A 19,713-nucleotide genomic window follows, 5' to 3' on the forward strand; every position below is an offset into this window, starting at 1 on the left:
TACATCAGATCCACCAGTAAACACTAGACTGGTGGATGTTGGAGGTTCAGGTCTACATCAGATCCACCAGTAAACACCAGACTGGTGGATGGTGGAGGTTCAGTTCTACATCAGATCCACCAGTAAACACCAGACCGGTGGATGTTGGAGGTTCAGTTCTACATCAGATCCACCAGTAAACACCAGACCGGTGGATGTTGGAGGTTCAGTTCTACATCAGATCCACCAGTAAACACCAGACCGGTGGATGGTGGAGGTTCAGTTCTACATCAGATCCACCAGTAACACCAGACCGGTGGATGGTGGAGGTTCAGGTCTACATCAGATCCACCAGTAAACACTAGACTGGTGGATGTTGGAGGTTCAGGTCTACATCAGATCCACCAGTAAACACTAGACTGGTGGATGTTGGAGGTTCAGGTCTACATCAGATCCACCAGTAAACACTAGACTGGTGGATGGTGGAGGTTCAGGTCTACATCAGATCCACCAGTAAACACTAGACTGGTGGATGGTGGAGGTTCAGGTCTACATCAGATCCACTTCAGGGTTTCTACTTATCTAGTTTAAGGTTTTTCATGTCAATTTACCACTCATATCTGTCTCTACAATAGAGAGATGGAAGCATCTGTCACTGCCAACCTTGAATGAATCCATATCTCAACCCAGAGTCACAGCAGTGAGTTTAAGGTCACAAGACGGTTTGGGGTCTCAGAATTTATTTGCACATTTCAGAAAGAGGAATGATGCTTTGCTGACTGTGGCAATCAGTTATTGATTAAAGTCTGGGCCAAGAGTTCTAATAGAGCCCGTTTCGTCCTTCCAACGTCACTGTCGGCAACGTCGCCCGAAGCAGACACAGACGCCGTCGTTGGAAGCCGACGAGCGGTGCTGCGCTGCAGGGGTGGGACACCGGAGCGCCTCCGCCGTCGCGGCGGTCGACCAACCGCTCTGCTCCGCCCGTCCACCGCTGCCTCTCGCCGACTGACGGGCTTCTGATTAGGAGGTTGGTTTTAAGTTTTAACGCCTCGAACGCCTCCCATGTCCCGCCCACAGACTTCCACCAGGACCGGAACATCCCTGACCCAACCGCTGCAGCAGAAAACGGCACTCATACTTCCGCCACCGCTCTCCGCTCTCCCGCCCCGGATCAACATCCGGTGTTGCAACAGCCAATTAAAGGGTTCCGCTTCTCAGACACCGATCACCACACTACTGCGATCAAAATTATTAAATGTTTATCGTCCTCATCACAATTCATTACGAATAACAAGGTTCTTTCCCCATCAAGTGCATTTAAATATTTAACACCTCTAGACATTGAATTTGTTTTTTAATGACGCGGAAATTCTGTTCGTCCTCGTTGTCAGGCGGCCAGTGGCTCCGCCCCCTTGATCGAATGAATCATAAATTCAAGTTGACACAGGAGGTCGTTTACTCTCAGTCCAGGGGTCTTAGGGTTGGTCTCCTGCTGGCGGCGAGGAGCCTCCCATCACACTGAGTCCAGTCACGGCCAAGCAAGGGGGAACATTTCATTCCCTCAAATTAGTGATTCAGAACTTTATTCATGTCGTGAACAAGCGAGCGGCAGTCCCGCTAGCAGCAGCAGGGGAAGAAGTACAAGGTTCCTTTACTTGAATAAAACGAGATAAAATAGTACTCTTATTCTACGATAAAGGAGTATTTGATACTGACTAGCATCAAAAGGTAAAAGTACACATTGTACATGGAGGTGTATTCTAGTGCTTGCGAGCGGTCAGTCCTCGAACCACTGACCTATAAAGGTCACGTTTTAGCAGTGTGTGTGCTAGCTGATCATGTTCTCTTGGAGCTAAATCTGAAAACTCAACATCGTCATCAAGTTTTCTGTGCAAAACTTCCTCTTCAAAGTATCTGATGAATGTACTCAAGTAGAGGTACTGCTCTGTCAACACACAGCACTCAGGGACAGTCACCTTGCAGTTGTACTGAGGTACAGTAAAGATACTCGAAGCTGCCCGTCCCCTCCACAAACTCCTCGTAGGTCGTCTTTCCTAGTAGGGAACCGGCTCTGCCAGAACATTTACAACAAGTAACTGTGTTGGTCACTAAAACTGGACTTGAGAGGCTGAGACCAACACCCGTACGTGAACCCCGGATCACACGGTTGGAGGCCGTTTGTCTCCGGAACCTTTATGCTTCAGCAGCATCAAACTGGCGTTCTAGGCGAGTTCCATTGTCTTTCATTCTGCTGCTCAATTTGTTTGGTTTGTGATGTAAAAACCAAAGTGGAAGATTGTGGCCGTAGCGACATTCTGCCACCTCGTGTTCGAAATGTTCAACAACGGTTCCATTGGCAGGAACACTCAAGTGACACACGGAACCACACTCCTGTCAATTCTGTGCGAGCCCTGATCTGAGCATGCATGACTCGTGTGCTCAGGGTTCCTCTTCAGCTCAGAACGTACCGACCCTGAAATTAAAACAGTTCCTTTCAGAATGTTCCAATCATCAACCAAGTCCACTGAGAGAATCACTAACTGAGGGAAACCCCCGACTGTAGAACCGTGCTGGTGTTCTTGGGAATTTGTCGCTTGTCTCTATAGGTTCTACACAGCCTGCTGTCGGTCCTGAGTCTGGCCTGGATCCTCGGCCTCACTGCCCCTCTCCTGGTTCCAGTCCCGGAGGCCCTCTGGGAGGCTTGTGTCCTCCTCGAAGCTGCCCGTCCCCTCCACAAACTCCTCGTAGGTCGTCTTCTCCTGGAACGGCCGTGGGCCCAGCAGCTCCACCATGTCGGCCTTGTCAAGAACCTCCTTCTCCAGGAGACGCTTCCCCACCTGAGGACCAAGTCAGGTTTTCAAATTCAGGTTCAGATTATCTCAACATCAACCAACTTGGTTGGCACAGGCGCGGACGGCTTCTTGCTGGTTCTGACAGGTTGCTAAGCCCTGCAGCTGAAGACTTCAACATAATGAGCAGCTTGTGAGAACTTTCACCAAGCGTCAAGTAGACAGACGCCACACCACAATCTCGTTTTGAGTTCCTCACCATTTCCACCAGGGCCTTCTTGTCCTGGATGAGCTGCAGGGTGCGCTCGTACGCTCTCTCCACCAGCTCTCGAACCTCCTTGTCGATCAGCTCGGCCAAAGCCTCGCTGTACGGCTTCTCCAGAGACATATCGCCCTGCCGGGGAAGGTCAAAAGACACCTGGCCCACCTTCTCGCTCATTCCAAACTGCACCACCTGGAGGCCAGATACGTCAACAGCATCATCAGAACGGGCCCAAAGGTGCATTTCGACCAGAAGTACCAGGAACGTAATAGGTTCCTGTGACCCATTCTGTGTTTCCTCGGTGACCCAAAGTCCAAGGTAGCTGATGCAGATCAGAACGATGATGCATGTTTAGCCTGTTAAATGATTTAATCCCAACTAAAGCCATGCTGTTGGTCCCCAGCCAAAAGCTGGCATTAGCTTAATGCTAACCACTAGCTAATGCTAACCATCTACAGTGTAGAACCTGGTACCGTAAAGCAAAGTCAGCTGAGTGGATCAGACAAAATGATCAAGTTCATGTCAGCGCGGTGACCCGACACCTGACCCTTCTCCTTTCCTGAGGAAACGCCCAGCACAGTCAAATGCACCTCGACAGAACCCCCCCCCCCCCGACAAGTCAGCAGGTGTGTGCGTACCTGAGCGTAGGCGGACTGAGTGACCTTCTTCAGGTCATCCTGAGCACCAGTGGTGATCCTGTCAAAGAAGACCTGCTCAGCGACGCGGCCCCCCAGCATCATGCACATCCTGTCGAAGAGCTGCTCTCTGCTGTACAGGTACTGCTCTCTGGGCAGGTACTGAGCGTAGCCCAGCCCCTTCCCCCGCGGGATGATTGACACCTGCCACAGATGGCACGGCAGCACGTTCAGACTGTTAATGTCCTGATCATCATCATCATCATCATCCTTTCACAGTTTTATACATTATTAGGAGACGAAGGAGGCAGAATGAACCGTTTCAACCAGATAAGAAAATCACTGAGAATTACAGCCACTGAAAGTTATTAATTAGCAAAAGGTTCCTTTAAATATCATTGATATTTGATGTCTTAACGACTAATGTGACGATCAATGACTATTATCTAGATTAAGGACTACAAACACCAACAGCTGTGACACACTGTCAGCTGATAATGAAGTTTTATATCATTTCATTTGCAATAACCACGACCAGTCACCAGGGGGAGCTCCTCCTCCATAAGTGAGTAAGTCAGACGCACATTTATCAGAGGAAAACAATGTTGAGGTGTTGCCAAGGTTCCACTCCGCAGGCTTCAAGACTCCGTATCTCTCTTTTGTATTAAACATTTTCTTAACTCCAAATTTTTCTTAATGTTGCCTCACACACAAAAACATGTTATCTGGAAGAAACAAGGAAATGCTAACTTCCTTAGCATGAGCTGGAAGTACTCTGGAGAGAGGTCAGGAGTGATGGACTGTGACTGCAGGTTCTAGGACGGCAGAAGCAGCTCTCTGGTCATGTGACCTCTTGTAGAACAACTAGGGGAAGCTTGTGTATTCCAGCGGTTGTTTTCAACTGAAGTAGACATCGTCAGCCTAGCAGTTCTCAGGTTGTGAGACGTTGAATCATCTGACAAGGTCGGTACTTCTGAGATGTGTGTGTACCTTCAGCAGAGGGTCGGCGTGCTGCAGGAACCAGCCCACAATGGCGTGACCTGCCTCGTGATACGCCACTGTCTTCTTCTCTGTGGGCTGCAGCACCTGAGTCTTCTTTTCCAGACCTTAAAGACCCAGAGACGCTAACAGATTAGCATAAAAACTGCGCATTCACCATCAGTAAATAACTACCAAATACTTTCCATTTGCCACTTATTACCATTGCTTGTTGAAACATTTCACATAGAAGTACCCATCAAAGTGGGTGGTGTTTAATTTACTGGTACTGATAAATACTCTTCTTGATTCTAGTGCGGAAAGTAAAGACATGACATGAAAATTGGCAAAAAAAGAAATTCGTTATTCTACTTTCACTTTTTCATTCTTATGAATACCTGCACGGTTTAAAGAGGAGCTCATGGGTACTTCAATACATGTACTGGTACCAATTAGAACTGGTCCCCGGTGCCCATTCCACACTCACCTCCGATGACCCGGTCAATGGCCTGCTCAAAGTTTTTGAAGTTGACGGAGGGCTGCAGGTGCCGGGCAGCGATCAGCGCCGCCTCGTTGCAGACGTTGGCGATGTCGGCTCCTGAATCAATCACATGACACAAACATCCACATGATAATCTTGCCGATTCTGAGCCAATACCAATCTTAGGAGGGGACAAAATTCTGATATTGATCCAAAATGATTTTTTAACAAGAATAGTGGCCGCCCTGTACATCCGTCTACTGAGACATACCAGTGAATCCTGGTGTGGCGGCAGCCATCTTCCTGGCCAGAACATCTTTATCCATGTTTGGATCCAGTTTGATTGCTCTGAGGTGAACTTTAAAGATGGACGCCCGGCCTTTTATATCAGGAGGACCTGAGGGGAGAAGTTCAAACAACAAGACAAAGACCTCAGTCCACTAACACAGGTTGTGATTTGCTGCCCCCTTCAGCCAGTTCCTGTTATTACAACTCAGCTGTTGTGGGTAACCGGGGGTTTGTGTCACGTGATTTGTGCAGGTCAGTGGTGAGTAGATGAATATAAAGTATCGCAGTCAGTCAGAGTACATGTTGGAATACTGCGATATATGTGACCCATCTGTACCGATGTAGATCTGTCTGTCGAAGCGTCCTGGCCTCATCAGAGCAGGATCAAGAATGTCAGGTCTGTTGGTTCCGGCCAGAACCACCACATTGGTAGCCGTGTTGAAACCTGCACAAACAGGAAATGATCTCAATAAACATGACATTAATGGTAAAGACTCCAGGTATTTACACTTCAGCCATCATCAGAGGGTTCATTAGTAAAGATGATCTTGATGAACTAAACCTGGAAGATCAACTTTTGTTCACCAGAGCTGATTTACTGGTTCAATCACCACAATCACATGGAGCAATCCTATTGGCTGCTGGGGGAGGAGCCAGGAGATGACCACTTCCTGTTGGTGGAGGAACCAGGAGATGACCACTTCCTGTTAGAATACCAACGCACCTCATCCCTGACACGATCACTTCCTGTTGGACTACAAACACACCTCATCCCTGACATGACCACTTCCTGTTGGACTACAAACACACCTCATCCCTGACATGATCACTTCCTGCTGGACTACAAACACACCTCATCCCTGACACGATCACTTCCTGTTGGACAACAAACACACCTCATCCCTGACATGATCACTTCCTGTTGGACTACAAACACACCTCATCCCTGACACATCACTTCCTGTTGGACTACAAACACACCTCATCCCTGACACGATCACTTCCTGTTGGACTACAAACACACCTCATCCCTGACATGATCACTTCCTGTTGGACTACAAACACGCCTCATCCCTGACACATCACTTCCTGTTAGACTACAAACACACCTCATCCTGACATGATCACTTCCTGTTGGACTACAAACACACCTCATCCCTGACATGATCACTTCCTGCTGGACTACAAACACACCTCATCCCTGACACGATCACTTCCTGTTGGACTACAAACACACCTCATCCCTGACACGATCACTTCCTGTTGGACTACAAACACACCTCATCCCTGACATGATCACTTCCTGTTGGACTACAAACACACCTCATCCCTGACACGATCACTTCCTGTTGGACTACAAACACACCTCATCCCTGACACGATCACTTCCTGTTGGACTACAAACACACCTCATCCCTGACATGACCACTTCCTGTTGGACTACAAACACACCTCATCCCTGACATGATCACTTCCTGCTGGACTACAAACACACCTCATCCCTGACACGATCACTTCCTGTTGGACAACAAACACACCTCATCCCTGACATGATCACTTCCTGTTGGACTACAAACACACCTCATCCCTGACACATCACTTCCTGTTGGACTACAAACACACCTCATCCCTGACACGATCACTTCCTGTTGGACTACAAACACACCTCATCCCTGACATGATCACTTCCTGTTGGACTACAAACACGCCTCATCCCTGACACATCACTTCCTGTTAGACTACAAACACACCTCATCCTGACATGATCACTTCCTGTTGGACTACAAACACACCTCATCCCTGACATGATCACTTCCTGCTGGACTACAAACACACCTCATCCCTGACACGATCACTTCCTGTTGGACTACAAACACACCTCATCCCTGACACGATCACTTCCTGTTGGACTACAAACACACCTCATCCCTGACATGATCACTTCCTGTTGGACTACAAACACACCTCATCCCTGACACGATCACTTCCTGTTGGACTACAAACACACCTCATCCCTGACACGATCACTTCCTGTTGGACTACAAACACACCTCATCCCTGACATGATCACTTCCTGTTGGACAACAAACACGCCTCATCCCTGACACATCACTTCCTGTTAGACTACAAACACACCTCATCCCTGACATTCTCTAATTCAGGTACTCGTGAAGCTAATTTTTCACAAATACATTAATTTTTTCAAAACTTCTCCAGGCCTGGAATTTTCTAGTCTTTAATTCCTGGTCTTCTATGACCTCCTGAGTCTCCAGCCTACCATCCATCTCAACCAGAAGCTGGTTCAGGGTGTTTTCCTGTTCGCTCTGACCACCAAAGTTCCCTCCTCCTCTCTTCCGCCCCACTGCATCGATCTCATCAATGAAGAGGATGCAGGGGGAGTTCTTCCTTGCAATGGAAAACATGTCCCTCACCTGTGAGATGAAAAACCAGGTCAAACTCTTTTCCTGCCTTGAAATGGTCACATAAGTGAAGACACCAACTGCTTCACTCACCCGGGCAGGGCCGACGCCCACAAACATCTCCAGGAACTCAGAGCCGTTGACAGAAATGAAGGGAACGTTGGCCTCGCCAGCTGTGGCTTTAGCCAGCAGTGTTTTCCCCGTCCCTGGAGGCCCAGACAGCACAGCACCCTGGGAACGAACACACACACACACACACACACACACACACACACACACACACACGCACACACACACACACACCTCCCCTCATGACTCTGTACCAGCAGGGAAGAAACTTCAACCCATTATTGTTCTGTTTCAGTTGAAAACCCTCGTTTGTGGTTCTGCCAGCCAATCCTGGTCCCTGTGGGTGGTGTCTACAGTCACAGCCAGTCTTTAAAGTACCTTAGGGATCTTGGCTCCCAGGTCCTGGTACTGCTGTGGGTTCTTCAGGAAGTTCACAAACTCTAGGATCTCCAGCTTGGCCTCCTCACACCCTGCCACATCTTTAAACTTCACGTCAATATCGTCCATCATCATCTTGGCTGTTGACTGACTCATACCGAAGGGCCCGCCCCTCCTGCCTTGTCTCATTATTCCTCGCCGCAGGATGAAGACAAAGAGAAGAACCAGCAGCAGGGTGGGGGCCATGTTCATCAAGAAAGAGCTGATGAGACATGAGAGATCATCATCATCCTAAATACTGCATCACCACCAACCAACACAAGTAATTGTGTTTGTACGGGAACAAGACGGTTCGCCGTGTTAAACTGACCCGTCGCTCTCGGTGGTGTAGACGACGGCGGGCCAGTGTGACATCTCCATGCCGAGCTCCATGCGTGCCGTCTCTAGGTTCCTCTCAAAGGTGTCAACGCTGCCGATGTTGAACCAAACGTAGCTCTGAAGGACCCAGAACATCACCTCTCACTCACTCGCACAGGTTTGCTTTTCAGGAGACATTTACAAGGCTTTCTTCTCACCACTTCAGCGTTGGAGTGTGGCGCCAGCATCACTCTGACATTCTGTTTGTTGACCACCTCCAAACGTTCCACCTGAAGAGGAAGAAAAAAGCGTCTATGTTCTAAAGTTGCTGTTTACCTGCATTTCATGTTTTGGTTTTGCTATGTTAAAAGATTTAGACTTGTGCCCGTAGCAGTTACTCTAAGCCCCCGATGACATCATCTCCAAACAATAAACAATAAACTCAAGCCGATATTCTGTCTAGTGACGTGTAACAAGAAGCAGCAGAAGCTGAGACAGGAGCTCAACAGTGACGACACACGAGCGCCGTGTGTGTTTTGATTCAACGTCAATCAACCGTCTCCTCAGGTCAAACTCAGCAGTGTTTAGTAGAAAGCCGCTCACAATTCCTCTCTCCAGGTAATGGTGGAGAAAGTCCTTCCAGGTGATCTCTTGGCTGCTGTCACTGTAGATGTACAGCAGATACAAACCAACTCCGGCCACCGCGATCGACAGGAAACGGACGTTGTTGTCATCCCAGGGGAGGTCACCCTGCTCGCCAGCACAGACACAAGGCAGTGAGGTGCAATTCAACAAATAAATGAGCTGTGATGAGCAGGAAGCTGAAGAGGCAGATTCCTCCACCAGGCTGTTGGTTACATCTGCAGGACTGTTTCACCTGGTACAACTGATCAGTTCTTTAATGTGAATCAAAGAACTGATCAGTTCTTTAATGTGAATCAAAGAACTGATCAGTTCTTTAATGTGAATCAAAGAACTGATCAGTTCTTTAATGTGAATCAAAGAATATTCTGTAGTCACAACAGAGATCTAGATGTTCAAATTTCAGCTTCTGTGAGAAACATTCCCTAAATAAGCACCTGCTCATCACATGCAGTCAGATTTATAATACAAAATAGAAAAAAACAACTTTCAAAGTGACACAACAAGGTTGAAGATAAATGCTGAAACTGGTACCAACCTTCAGCAGACGACTCCACCAGTCTTTTTCTCCTCCTCTCTTCCCTCCACCCGATGCTCCTCCTTTTCCATCTGGAATTCACAGATGATTGAAAGGAGGTGCGTCAGCCCGGCCAGCACTTAGTCTCTCGTTGTCAACTGCTAACTTGTCTCTACAGCACAGCGACAGGTCCCAACAGCCCTCTGACCCGCCGGTGACGCCGTAACGACTGTTATGGGTGGAAGTATTGTGGTTCTGTAAGCTCAAGGTCACCAGCACCACCCTGCATGTTTGAAGCTGGGACCGACTCTCACCTGTAGACTTTGACGCATCACATCAATCTTTGACCAGTCAAAGCTCCTGGGTTTACATTTCCAATAGCAATCGTCACTATAGTTAGCGACTGATTCAGTCATTTAAATGGGCCACGGTGGTTTTCCTGGTCAGCTCAGGGGTACGTCCACCTCCAGACCTGTAGGTGGCAGCTGGCTGCCATCACTCATGCACCTTACGCATCACATACAAGTGAACAGCAGCAGCTTCCCTGTCAAACAGACATCTCAAACTCTAAGACTACTGATGAAAAATGGATGACTTCTGACACTGAGAGAGCATAAAGTTTCTCTCCTTGTCTTGTTTTTGCTGCCATTCCTGCCGCGGTGACGATGTTGACCCCCTAAGTTTGTTAGTCCAACTGTGAAAACAGGATTTCAGACAGACTGAACTTCTGAACAACTGCCCAACTGGCGCTTCATCGACTATCAACATCTGGAACTGCCATTACAGGATGATGCAGGTGAAGATGGTGTATTTTAGATGCAGGTCATGTGACAGTGATGGTTGTCCCGTCTGATGGCAGCTACTCTCACCTTTGGGTTCAGTAGAATACAGTCGTCGCTGAGCGAACAGGAACCTGCGACTGGACAGGAAGTTAGCCGGAGTGCGACCGGCGTTCTGGAAAACATCACAAAATCACTGTTGGTGCACTGAAACACTGAAGAGAAACTACAACATTTAGCAAGACTGTATTTGTGAATTCTGCTTCTGTTGGAGCCTGACAACAGAACAGAGAGCAGGAGCCTCACTGGACGCACAGGACTCACAAATCTGACCAGCGAACTCCTCAGTTGCAACGGACAGTTTCACACTGACAGGAGGGGGGTGAGGCTGCCATCTCAATGAAGATTAACTCTAAACTTTTTTAGATTAAATTAACATTTTCTCAGTACATAAAATAAACAACTGAAGCAAATTAAGACTTTCAAAAAGTTTTCTGGTTTTAATTATTTTAACAGAACAGGAAATTGCCTCTTTCAAATTTGTGACTCTTCCAGGTTTATCATGACTACAAACATTATCAAGGTTCATTCAAGTCAAACTAATACAAGCAGAACAAATATCAGCAACAGACACTTTGTGTTGGACGACAGGAATGACCTAATATTAATAATCCAATACTTTGCACTTCACTTTTAAAGGATGAACTGTAGCACACATAATAAATGACTACCTGACCGCAAAATGTCCTGGAAGTAGGAACTGTGTCTTCATGCTGAAGTAATTAACTTTTTTTTTAAATTGAAAGGCTCCTTTTTAACTTATCTACACAAACGGATAATCAATAGTTTCTTACTTACAAAGGTAATTTTGACAATGCTAGCGGTTAGCAGCGTTCAGGTTAGCGCTAGCTTAGCACGTAATTTACGCAGCACTCCTTTAGCCACCTGGGACAGTGAGAACGGCAAGCTGGTTCGCCTTCGTAAGCACGTCAATGCATAATCTTATAAATGTGGTGAAATGTGACTTGAATCGTGATCAGAATTCGCCTGATTAGAAGATGCGGATGCTCGTGAGTATGTTTGACCCGGACCTCCGTAGCCGCTCTCCTCTGCTCGCTAACAGAACTTTGGCAGTGTCACAACAGAAAGAGTGAAACAATCTTGGAATAAATCCTGCTATAAATCGATCGAATTGAAGACGAAAGAATTATCGTTAGGTCATAGCCCGGAAGATTAAGTCTGAAATACAATGAATGAGGAGCAACACGCTGCAGGTTTAACGCACCAAAAAACTGATCAATTTTGCAGTGATATTCGCTACAGGCCCTGGGGTTTGGTCGCTGCCAGGCATTACACTCAACAATTTCGGGGTTACCGCAATTCAATTTGGGGTCAGCTAATTGGAGTCTTTGGTCACTGAGTGAATCAAGTTGCAAAACACCCACGACAACCGTGACTTACCCGGGCAACACAGCTCTGGTACACGGATCGGAGGTGCCGTCCTGCTGTCACGGCGGAGAGACGAGCCCTCGCACCTCCAGGCCAGCAGATAGGCAGAGTCGCCGCGGAGAGAAGCCTCAGGACCTGGGACATCCTCTCGGTGCCGTCTGGCCTGGTTTCCAGTGAATAAACTCAAGTTTTCCCCAGTAAGGTCTCGTCCTCCGGACCTTCCCGCAGTGTTATTGAATAAGTAGCGGCGTGAAATGTCAACGGAGATGATGTAAAGGTCCGAGGGACTTCCCCTTTAAGTGCCTGTCCGAAATTGATAAAAACGCCAAATAAATTATAAATTCCATCATTTATATTGATGAGAGTGGCCAGAGACACCTTAAAATGAGAGATCTTACTTTTTTCCATATGCAAACGCATTTCACTTATTTTATGATCGTAATTAAATTCAGGCATTAGGAAGGCCAGTAACAGGGCCTCAGAGCACTCCCTTCTCTCTGATTGGCGGAGGCGACAGAGCACCAACATCATGTAATCAAAACAAATAACAAACGTGACAGTGCGATTTTTACGGCATGTTTTTATTTTACTTACAAAGTCACAGTTTTAAAGACTAAACTTTGACTACCTAACTTACTACTGACTTGTTTTTACTGCCGCTAACATCGCTCTGATACGGACAAAGTGACAAAAACATGGTTATATTACATTTGATTTATCAATTTTATTATCATTTGTTTGTGAATTCATTGTCGTGAAATGTTATATTTTTTTCTACTTTGATGCAGTTTTATTCTGGAATGTAATTAAATCTTTAGTCAGTAACATATTTACTGATGTTACGTGTCGGTAACTGTCTGCTGCTGAATCAATGGTGGTCGATCATGTCACAACCAACTGTAAATGTATCAACATAGAAATATATTGCACTCTGTCATCAAGTACTGGGAAAAGTTAGTCAGTGTAACAAAAACACAACACTCCAATTAAAGAGTGCAGGAGGAATGACCAGCAGATGAGAACAAGTGAGGAAGCTCAGTGTGGCGCTGCCGCTCAGCTTCCTCTGTAGGTGCTGTAGGAGAAGCGACTCATCAAAAGAGGGAGGTGGAACTTCTGCCTTGGGTCAGTGATGGTGAACACAACCTGGACACACACACACACACACACACACACACACACACACACACACACACGCCCGTGCTGATGTTGAAAGAAATACAGGCCATCCAATCAATGGACAGGAAATAAATGGACATTTTGACACCTCAAAAGTGAGGCCAAAAAATCTCAATGAACGCTAACACCTGCTAACATCGTGTCTGCTGGGACGTGTTAGTCTGCCAGAGGCCTAGTTTATCAGAGGGACACGGGACAGGAGTCCACCATGGTGACTATTTCTATCTTTGCCCCTTCCTCATTTCATATCTCTCCTTTTTCAAAGTCCACTTCACTACAGGAAACAACAAACTCTAGGCTTCTGAGCTACCAAGCTAGTCCAGCAACACACTGTCTTGGATGAAAGACCATAAGACCAGTTTATTTCTACAGGGAAGTCAGCCATCTTGAGGTGGGAGTCTATGGAGATTGAGTTGCTCCTGTGGTCAGCCTCTAGTGGCCAGTTGAGGAACTGCAGTTTGGCAGAAAAGCAAATTTCTGCCTGCAGCCACTTGAAAAGATCCATCCATCCATTTTCTATACTGCTCATCCGGAGGGGGGGGGGGGGGGGGGGGGGGCTATCCCAGCTGACAGTGGACGAGAGGCTGGGCTGCTCAAGGATTCTTGGTCACCAGATGAAGTGGGGATTGAACCAGCGACCCTATGGTTGCTCGACGGCCACTCTAGCTCCGAGCCACGCCCCCCAGTACTTGAAAAGTTTTTCCTTTTCAGCCTACAGTTTGGAATAACGTGACACAACCTTTGGTTGCTTTCTCCAACTATTGAGGACGTTGTCCCTGAAAAGTGTTTAAAAATGCTTGGACCAGGTGTGTGTGTGTGTGTGTGTGTGTGTGTGTGTGTGTGTGTGTGTGTGTGTGTGTCTACCGGGAAGCTCACCTCTGCATAGGGATAGAAGGAGGTCTGACCCCGACTCTCCCAGTATGAACCCGTCTCAAAGCGCAACTTGTACATGCCAGGGTGTAATGCTTCTCGGGTGATGAGTCCTGGGCAGCGGCCATCTTCATTTGTAGTCCTGTTTGTAGCCCCAAAGAAGAAACATTACAAGTACCTCCTTGACTTTGTGACACTACAATCAAACCAGAAGTGCTGGTGGAGACCTGCACCACTAAATTCACCCCAAAACCTGAAAATACTGTTTTCCTTTTTCCTCTGGTGTCATTTATCCGTGAGGATCGTTTAGGTGTGAGTAGCCAAAATGTTGAGCTATCGGCCGTAGACATGAATGAGGAGTGAGCCGAGTCCGTCCCTCCCAGCAGTCTAGGGATGCGTAGCGTCACCGCTTACCCAACGGCCAGCATGGTCCAGACCATCAGCTCAGAGTCGAGTCGATGCAGACTGATGGGCACCTTGGCTGCCGGGATGCCGTCGCCGGTGTTCACAACATGAGTGGTGAGAGGGCTGGACTGTGCCGCCATGATCCTCTCCTGGACAGGTGAGGTGAGGTTACCTGCTGCTGGGCTTCACAACACCACAACAACAAAATGATGATGAACAAAAAGAGGCTCCCTCGGCATCAGACGTACTTCGAAAATGATGTCTCCTGACGTTCATGTCTGCTTTGACCACTGGTCAGGCAGCGCCGTGACAGCAGTGAGTCGAAACAGAACCCAACAGGAAGGTGACCTGGAGACTTGAGTCTGACCCTTGATTAGGATTCATCCTCAAAACACCTGGGAGTTGACTCGGCCTTTGAGAATCATGAACATTGTTTATGTGGGGGATTAGCATCAAGGAGCTATCCAGTAAGATGAGTGTCCTTCCCTCCCATCGTGGCCAATCAGTCTGGTGGGCGTGGACGCAGACCAACAGAACCATGGCGAGCAGCAGCACACTGGCGCCATTTGTCGTACCATAAAACTTTGATGCAAAAGCCCACATAAAAAAACGGAGATGTCAAAGTACCACAGTAAGTGCCGCTAAGTGCTATCAGCTACCTGAGCGAGCACATGAATGAGCAGCGACCCAAGCTGGCTTTTAATGTTTGACAGCAGTTTGATCAGTTTGATGGCAGATAAACAATCAAAAGGTTAAAGAGGTGATTCTGATTTAGAGCCTGAGGCTAAAGTATTCAGTGCCTTTCTCGTTCACTAAAATCTCATAATCATGCTGTTAGCTGGAGCACGCTAACTAATGTTAGCAATGCTATTCAGTCGCCTCTGTATTTACAACATATGGTTTTGTTCAGAAGTGTTTCTGTGAGAGATTCCTGAGAAACGGACGAATCCACGTTTGACTCGGCAAATCAAAACCTTCAATAGAAATGGAATCAGATGATTGTGTTTGGCTGATTCAAGGAGACAGACAGACAGACAGACAGACAGACAGACTACTTTATTAATCCCTTTTGGACGTTCCGCCAGGGAAATTGCAATCTCCTAAACATTCACAGCACTGTTGCCATGAAGGTAAAAAGAATAGACATAAATAGAACTGGATAGAAAAGAAAAGAAAACAAAGACTATATATATATATGTATGTATATATGTGTGTGTGTGTGTGTGTGTGTGTGTGTGTGTGTGTGTGTGTGTGTGTGCCTGAACGTGATTTGTATATGTGCATAGTAACAGGAAGAATAATAATAATATGAATTGACAATTTACAATTCTAAATGTTTGAAATAATTTTTGCTGAAAGCTTGAAAAGAAAGTGACCGGTCAGTAAGACTTTGCGCTCGTCTAAGAAAACAAAGAAGTTCAAAAATCAAAGACTCTCAGCCGTATTTGACCCTTGACCCTAGCTGTTTGATCTAAAATGCACCCAGAAATCAGAGGTCATCATAGTTTCCTGTTCAACAGCATAATTACTTATTAGAGATATTATGAAATAAAGTATCAATATATCTTCAAGAGTAACGGGAAAACAAGAGGTGCTGAAGGTAACCGGTCCAGAACCAAGGACAGAGGAAGTCCCGACACACAGACACTCATCAGAGCCACTTCAGATCAAGACCAGAGAACGCAAGAACATCAAGAAGACAAAGAAGAGCCCCCCCCGGCCTGCTCGGGAGAAGCTTACCTCTGAGTCCACTGCTGCAGCCACTTCACGTCCCAAAACTCACCCAACCAGTCTGTGCATCAGTGCACACACCCCCACGCTCATAGCCACTTACCCAGCATGCACTGCAAACAGAGCCGGTGTCAAAGGTTGTTCTGCCTCCAATGAATCATTAAAAACCAGCAGAGGTCTCCTTCGGTCAACAACACGTGACTGAATAAGCCCACAACACCATCAGACTCTACTCCTTTCATTCAAATACTGATGGGCAAGTTGGTCTTTGATCACTGAAATCAAACGTTTTATTGCACATCACAAATATTGGTGACAAAATGAGCTCTGCTACCCCCGCAACTCTCGCTGCTCCTCACAGGCCGGGCCTCCATCAGGTGGCAGTCGTGTGACGACTGCAAGGGTTTTGTCCGTGAGATATTTCCGTCTTCAAATCCTCACAATTTGTTGGATAAACAAACAGGAGACTTGTGCTTCTCCTGCCGTTGAATAGTTTGTAGTGCTAGAATGTGTACATGTCAGTGAGCTGCTGGCTGGATCGCTGTTATTCCAGTATGTCAGTCAAAGCTCCCAACATTTCGTCTCAAGGACCGAACACAGACACATTCCGTGGAAAATATCTTTACTGCACGCACATTGAACGACATTCAGCGTTGAGCACAGGGACAAAAGCAGAAGAGCAGAGACCACCGTCACACGGAGCTGCACTCACGGGAGTTTTTAACAAAACATTTCAGACTCGTTCTTTTAAAAGTTTGAAATCATGTCCAAGTATAAAGAGCCTCAACTGTACACTTCGTATTTTCAAGTGTCTTTTTTCAATCAACAAATATCTTGCACGAATACTCTCGACGTATTTACAGTCACAGTCAAAGAGGAAAAGTCTTCCTTCCTTCTACGACGCGATGAGTCCTTCTCTCTGTCCAACAGGCGCCAAAGTCAGAGGACACCATTACACGCGTGTGTCGTGCGCCCTGTAGCTGCGTCTCAATGAAGTGCATGTTGGGTATGTCATGTGACTGTGATGAACATTCTCGTTGGCGTTAATTTACTCCTGGACCGGCAACATCGCGTCCATGAGTTGTAATGGCGCCACACACGTGTGGGATGTTGTGACTTGGGTGCGTTCAGGTTCATTCCTGGAGAGTCTCTAGAGCCCCAGCTTAGGAACCTTTGAGCTGAGGGACCAAATCGGTCAGTAAAAGGCAAAAAGTTTGAAATTATTTGATAGAAATAATTTTCATGATAACTTTTTTCTCATAATTTGGATTTTTTCTATCTTAAACTGATGAATTATCATGTGAATATTTTTACTTGTTTAAATAAAGTATTTAAATACTTTGTCCTCTGGTAACTAGAAGCTGAATCAAACTCGGCCCTCAGGGAAATAAATTCAATCATCAGTGTAGCAGCTAAAGTGCTAACCAAGCTACAGGCTTGATGAATCAGTCAGCTACTCAGCTTTGAGTACTCGCTGTTTGAATACTCAACCCTTTGAGTACTCAACCCTTTGAGTACTCAAAGGGTTGAGTATTCAAACAGCGAGTACTCAAAGGGTTGAATACTCAACCCTTTGAGTACTCAACCCTTTGAGTACTCAACCCTTTGAATACTCAAAGGGTTGAGTACTCAAAGGGTTGAGTATTCAAACAGCGAGTACTCAAAGGGTTGAGTACTCAAAGGGTTCAGTACTCAAAGGGTTCAGTACTCAAAGGTTGAGTACTCAAAGGTTGAGTACTCAGCTCTCCCCCTCAGTCTTCTCATCCTCCACTTTCTGATTCAGGAGTATTTAGTGACTTGAGGAAATTATTTGTTTACATTTCATTTCCTGAGTGAATCAAACCGTGTGATTCACCCTGAGAGCCATAAAGCTGTGCTCACACACTCACACACACAGAACTGTGTAGTTCTGTACACAGTTGGTTACACATGACAACGAGCTTGATGAAAATAAAGTGTGTGTTAAGAAGCTGGCAGCTGCTGCAGCCACAGCATGAACACACACACACAAACACACACACACATACACACACACACACACACACACACACACACACACACACACACACACACACAATAGATGAGCTCCAGTGAAACCTTTTCATTAAAGAAAATTGTTGTTATTTCTACTGTAATAATTGAATCCCTACATCCGCCGGTGGGACGGTCACTGCTGCCGACAGGAGTGTGGGCTCACACACACACAGGTTTAGGTGAGTCGCCCCGACATGGCGTTCATGTTTACTCCTTCAAGCGTGTCTCACTCCAGCTGCTGCCAGCAGCGGCAAACGCCGGTGGGTCTGGAGAGCAAACCGGAGACCTGAGGTGGCTTCAGACCTCCAGGTATGATTAATAATAATTATCATCATCAAGCCGTCACGAGGAGCGCCGTGATGATGTGAGACTCCGTCATTCAACTCGGAGCCACACAGCACATAAACGTATGGCGTCAGTTCATCAGGTGTTTCTGAGACATTTATACTCTTTTTTTCTGTACTTGTTTTTTTTTTAATCTCTGTTGTTCAATCTGAACAGAACAGATTTACAGTCAAGTACATGTTTGATTTCACATCAATAAAATGTTTAAAAATGCCCAAGTTTGATTTCTGAATACAAATGTGCTCGCTGTTGAAATCTGATCAAACTTAAAGACAGAAAATGCAGAACGGGGGTGAAGTTCTCCTCCACCACAGGCAGGTGGCGAGTCTCAAAGTTAAGGTTGTATTTCTGAGAATCTCATTCTCTTTGCTCCCTCAAAGGTGACGAGGCGACAGGAACTATGAAGATGTGTTTTTGTGAATGCAGCCTTCCTCCATGTTAGAAACAACACACTGAAGAGGACATGTGGCCCCTGGCAGGTCCTCCTGAGGGGTCGCACCTCAGCAGCAGCATCACAGCTCGTCCTCCTGCTCACACGGGTGCTGCTTTATCTGGAAACAGACAAATTGCCTTCATTAGCACTGCGTCCTCCTCCTCCTCATCATCATTTCCAGTGTCCCCTCATCACATGTAACACAACACATATCTGCATAATTTAGCCCCACAAGCTACAGAATGCCTCATTTGCTGCTGGGAACACACTTGCTTGCACACACACACACACACACACACACACACACACACACACACACACTGAAACAAAGGCTACATACAAGCACGCTGGCTTGTCTTCACTCACTTCCTGTTTGAGGAACAATTCTCCAGACTCTCGGCCTCCGCTCAGATTAATGAGGCAGCTCTGCCAGGCAGGTAGGATGCCCTCAGGCTAATTCTATATCATTATGGAAACAAACAGCAATGCTGCCCCCCGGACACCCGCCAGGTGTCTCTGCTTCATTCCAGTGAGGTGCTGCAGTAAACCAGTGTTCCACCGCCGAGAACCTGACCGTCATTAAACAGGCACTGATTCCCCGTCGCGGTTTCAGTCCTGAACAAAGTTCCTCACTGATGCAGTGAGCAGAGACGCTGACACGCCGACCACCAGCAGCACCCGAAGAATCGGCAGCAC

At 46.7% G+C, this 19,713-nt stretch overlaps 2 protein-coding genes across 8 annotated transcripts in view; both read right to left on the minus strand.

The window, feature by feature from the left end:
- Nucleotides 1–709: 709 nt before the first annotated feature.
- LOC147259462 (mitochondrial inner membrane m-AAA protease component AFG3L1-like) lies at nt 710–16,330 on the minus strand. Of its 4 annotated transcripts, XM_086209856.1 has the most exons (18): nt 16,215–16,330; nt 14,484–14,657; nt 14,076–14,211; nt 10,665–10,749; nt 9,817–9,887; nt 9,240–9,386; nt 8,855–8,926; nt 8,650–8,774; nt 8,280–8,541; nt 7,926–8,063; nt 7,691–7,844; nt 5,750–5,857; nt 5,396–5,521; nt 5,131–5,241; nt 4,656–4,771; nt 3,669–3,869; nt 3,028–3,222; nt 2,589–2,816 (listed from the first exon to the last, which is right to left on the minus strand). In XM_086209856.1, exons 2-18 carry the CDS (start codon nt 14,612–14,614, stop codon nt 2,589–2,591), a joined length of 2,406 nt encoding a protein of 801 aa, XP_086065982.1. In that variant the 5' UTR covers nt 14,615–14,657; nt 16,215–16,330. The 4 variants fall into 4 exon arrangements, with proteins under 4 accessions (XP_086065979.1, XP_086065982.1, XP_086065980.1 ...); XM_086209853.1 differs by lacking the exons at nt 14,076–14,211; nt 14,484–14,657; nt 16,215–16,330 and adding an exon at nt 12,036–12,295 and having other exon boundaries at nt 710–2,816; XM_086209854.1 differs by lacking the exons at nt 2,589–2,816; nt 3,028–3,222; nt 3,669–3,869; ... (10 more) ...; nt 9,817–9,887; nt 10,665–10,749 and adding an exon at nt 12,591–13,166.
- Nucleotides 16,331–17,893: 1,563 nt separating this feature from the next.
- The window catches only part of LOC147259463 (RNA-binding Raly-like protein), a 30,936-nt gene continuing 29,116 nt past the window's right edge, over nt 17,894–19,713 (minus strand). For all 4 annotated transcript variants that reach the window (XM_086207929.1, XM_086207930.1, XM_086207927.1 and 1 more), the window contains one exon: nt 17,894–19,135. In XM_086207929.1, the coding sequence (XP_086064055.1) occupies nt 19,097–19,135 (39 nt within the window). In that variant the 3' untranslated portion in view covers nt 17,894–19,096. The remainder of the gene's footprint in view (nt 19,136–19,713) is intronic.

This window comes from Aulostomus chinensis, chromosome 7 (genome assembly GCF_037954235.1).
Source record: "Aulostomus chinensis isolate RoL2024-O1b breed Wild chromosome 7, RoL_Achi_v1.0, whole genome shotgun sequence".
Lineage (NCBI taxonomy): Eukaryota > Metazoa > Chordata > Actinopteri > Syngnathiformes > Aulostomidae > Aulostomus > Aulostomus chinensis.